The sequence below is a fragment of the Melampsora larici-populina genome, assembly GCF_000204055.1.
Source record: "Melampsora larici-populina 98AG31 unplaced genomic scaffold MELLAscaffold_37, whole genome shotgun sequence".
NCBI classification, from domain to species: domain Eukaryota; kingdom Fungi; phylum Basidiomycota; class Pucciniomycetes; order Pucciniales; family Melampsoraceae; genus Melampsora; species Melampsora laricis-populina.
Genome location: NW_006768801.1, coordinates 318,816 through 320,787, shown reverse-complemented (window position 1 = coordinate 320,787; position 1,972 = coordinate 318,816). Strand labels below are relative to the sequence as shown.

At 46.4% G+C, this 1,972-nt stretch overlaps 1 protein-coding gene across 1 annotated transcript; it reads left to right on the top strand.

Moving 5' to 3' along the window:
- Nucleotides 1-341: 341 nt before the first annotated feature.
- MELLADRAFT_109516 (uncharacterized protein) lies at nt 342-1,715 on the top strand (the record flags this gene model as incomplete). Its single annotated transcript, XM_007413584.1, has 4 exons — nt 342-403; nt 550-670; nt 834-926; nt 1,467-1,715. The coding sequence occupies 4 exons, from the start codon at nt 342-344 to the stop codon at nt 1,713-1,715; spliced, it is 525 nt and encodes a 174-aa protein (XP_007413646.1).
- Nucleotides 1,716-1,972: the final 257 nt, after the last annotated feature.

Below are 1,972 nucleotides of genomic sequence, written 5' to 3'. Positions count from 1 at the left end.
AGGGAAAGGAAGCCGATGAGGTTTGGACGTAGCACAAGAGACACAAACAGACTCATTGGTGCAGGAGGCTCCAACAAGGGAAAGGATGTAGGAAAGATAAGAAGAGCTGGGGTGGCCCAGGCGATTATGCCATAGGGATGTGGAGGTCTTGACGCCATGAGCTAAGAAAGATACTGACCCCAAGTTGCCCATAGAAGAAAATGTGATGTCCGGATAGAAGAGGTTGTTGTTGACGGTCCCATTGATGAGAATGTGACTGCCGTTTGTAAGGTCAAATCTTCCTGGAGTCAAAGGGCAGATGTAATACCTTGTAACACAAGAGATCCCGAGAAAGTTCTGAAATGAACAGTGCCTTGCCTAGTTGGAGAGGACCTGAGCAGGTAGTTGCAGAAACAGTGCCAATGTGAGTTGCCCTCATAAACCTGCCTGATTCACCTATACCGACTTTGACATCACAAGGTTGTGGGTTTTGAAGCAGGGCGAGAGAGTTGAACATATGGGAAGTTGTTCCTGAGGCCAGAATGGTAAGATTTGGAGTCGGGATATCAGATGTCATAAAGACTTGTTCGGCAACCAAGGCCGAGGTGGAAGAGGTGGAAGAGGGATTTCTTGGGTTGAGATGGGGCTTCAACCAATAACAAGTTTTGACCAGGTGTCCCAATTGCCTGCAGTGAGTTCATCAAGGGCGAGAAGATCCGGGTCCCTTCTGTGATCCCAAGCTAGCAACCAGCGCTGACTCAGTCTTGACGGAGACAGAGGATGTCAGGACCAAAGTCAATGTTTAGTCGAGACTGTCAAGAACAAATTTCAAAGTGACCTCTTTCCCACCAAAGAGAAGAGCCGAACGAACTGATTCAAGTTCTGAAGGAAGCTTGAAGAGAGTGAAGTACGCAAGAACCTCCGAGTCAACCTTGAAGCCAATGCAAGTTAGTTGTTGATCGACTAAACAAACTTCGGAAAGAAATGTTTTGAGATCACTCAAAGTTGGGCAGGAGAGAGCGTAAAATTGACCAAAGATCTTGGCTTTGTGGGCCGGGGAGGAGGAAGAATGAAGAGAAGTTATTGCCGTCCACATGGCTCTTGGATCAAGGATGTGTTCGAAGACATGGGAGGTATTGGCGTCGTCGAGCTTGGTAACAATCTCTGAAAGGGCCAGGTTGACCCTGTTGTTCCAGGCATCGGTGACTGGAGAAGGTGAGGTCTCCGTCCCATCAACGATAGATAGTACCTTGAGTACTCGTAGGCGGGTCTTCAGCTTGAATTCCCAGACGGCGAAGTTGTGTGATCTGAGAATAGGAATTCCGGTTCGGTCGCAGGAGATGATTTCATTGGACATGATGAAGAGGAAAAGAATTTGAGTTGACCGAGGACTGTGTGCTTGTAAAAAAAAACTGGATGAATCTGTATCTTGTAGGTTGATCTTGTAGTTTTATGAATAGTGCTAGTCTGGGCTCATAACCTGTCAGCGGACTGAGAAGGAACTATATCAGTACGAGCAAGACAACAAGTGTGAACAAGATGAGAAAGAGATGGAACAGTTGGGGCGAGCAAGTGTTGAATGGAATTGGTCTATTGATTGCAATGCATACCTGAGAAGGAACTATATCAGTATGAGTGAGACAACAAGTGTGAACGAGATGAGAAAGAGATGGAACAGTTGGGGCGAGCAAGTGTGGAATGGAATTGGTGAAGAGAAGCGAACAACAGGAGTGTAGAATTACAATATATATATATGTGTGTAGTCTACAGAATGAGATGTGTATCCGTCTGGACCGTAATCCATCCATCCCTGCCTAGTCAGCCTGGCTGATCCAGGTACGGCCCTGAATATCCTGATCCAGTTGAGGTGGTGATCGAGATGGTTGGTATGATGAAGGTGCCTGGCTGGTAGTGAGCGAACTGGCATCGGACCAAACATAGTTACGTTGAAAAATAGAAAGAGAATGTCAACAAAAGCAAATGATGAAAACAG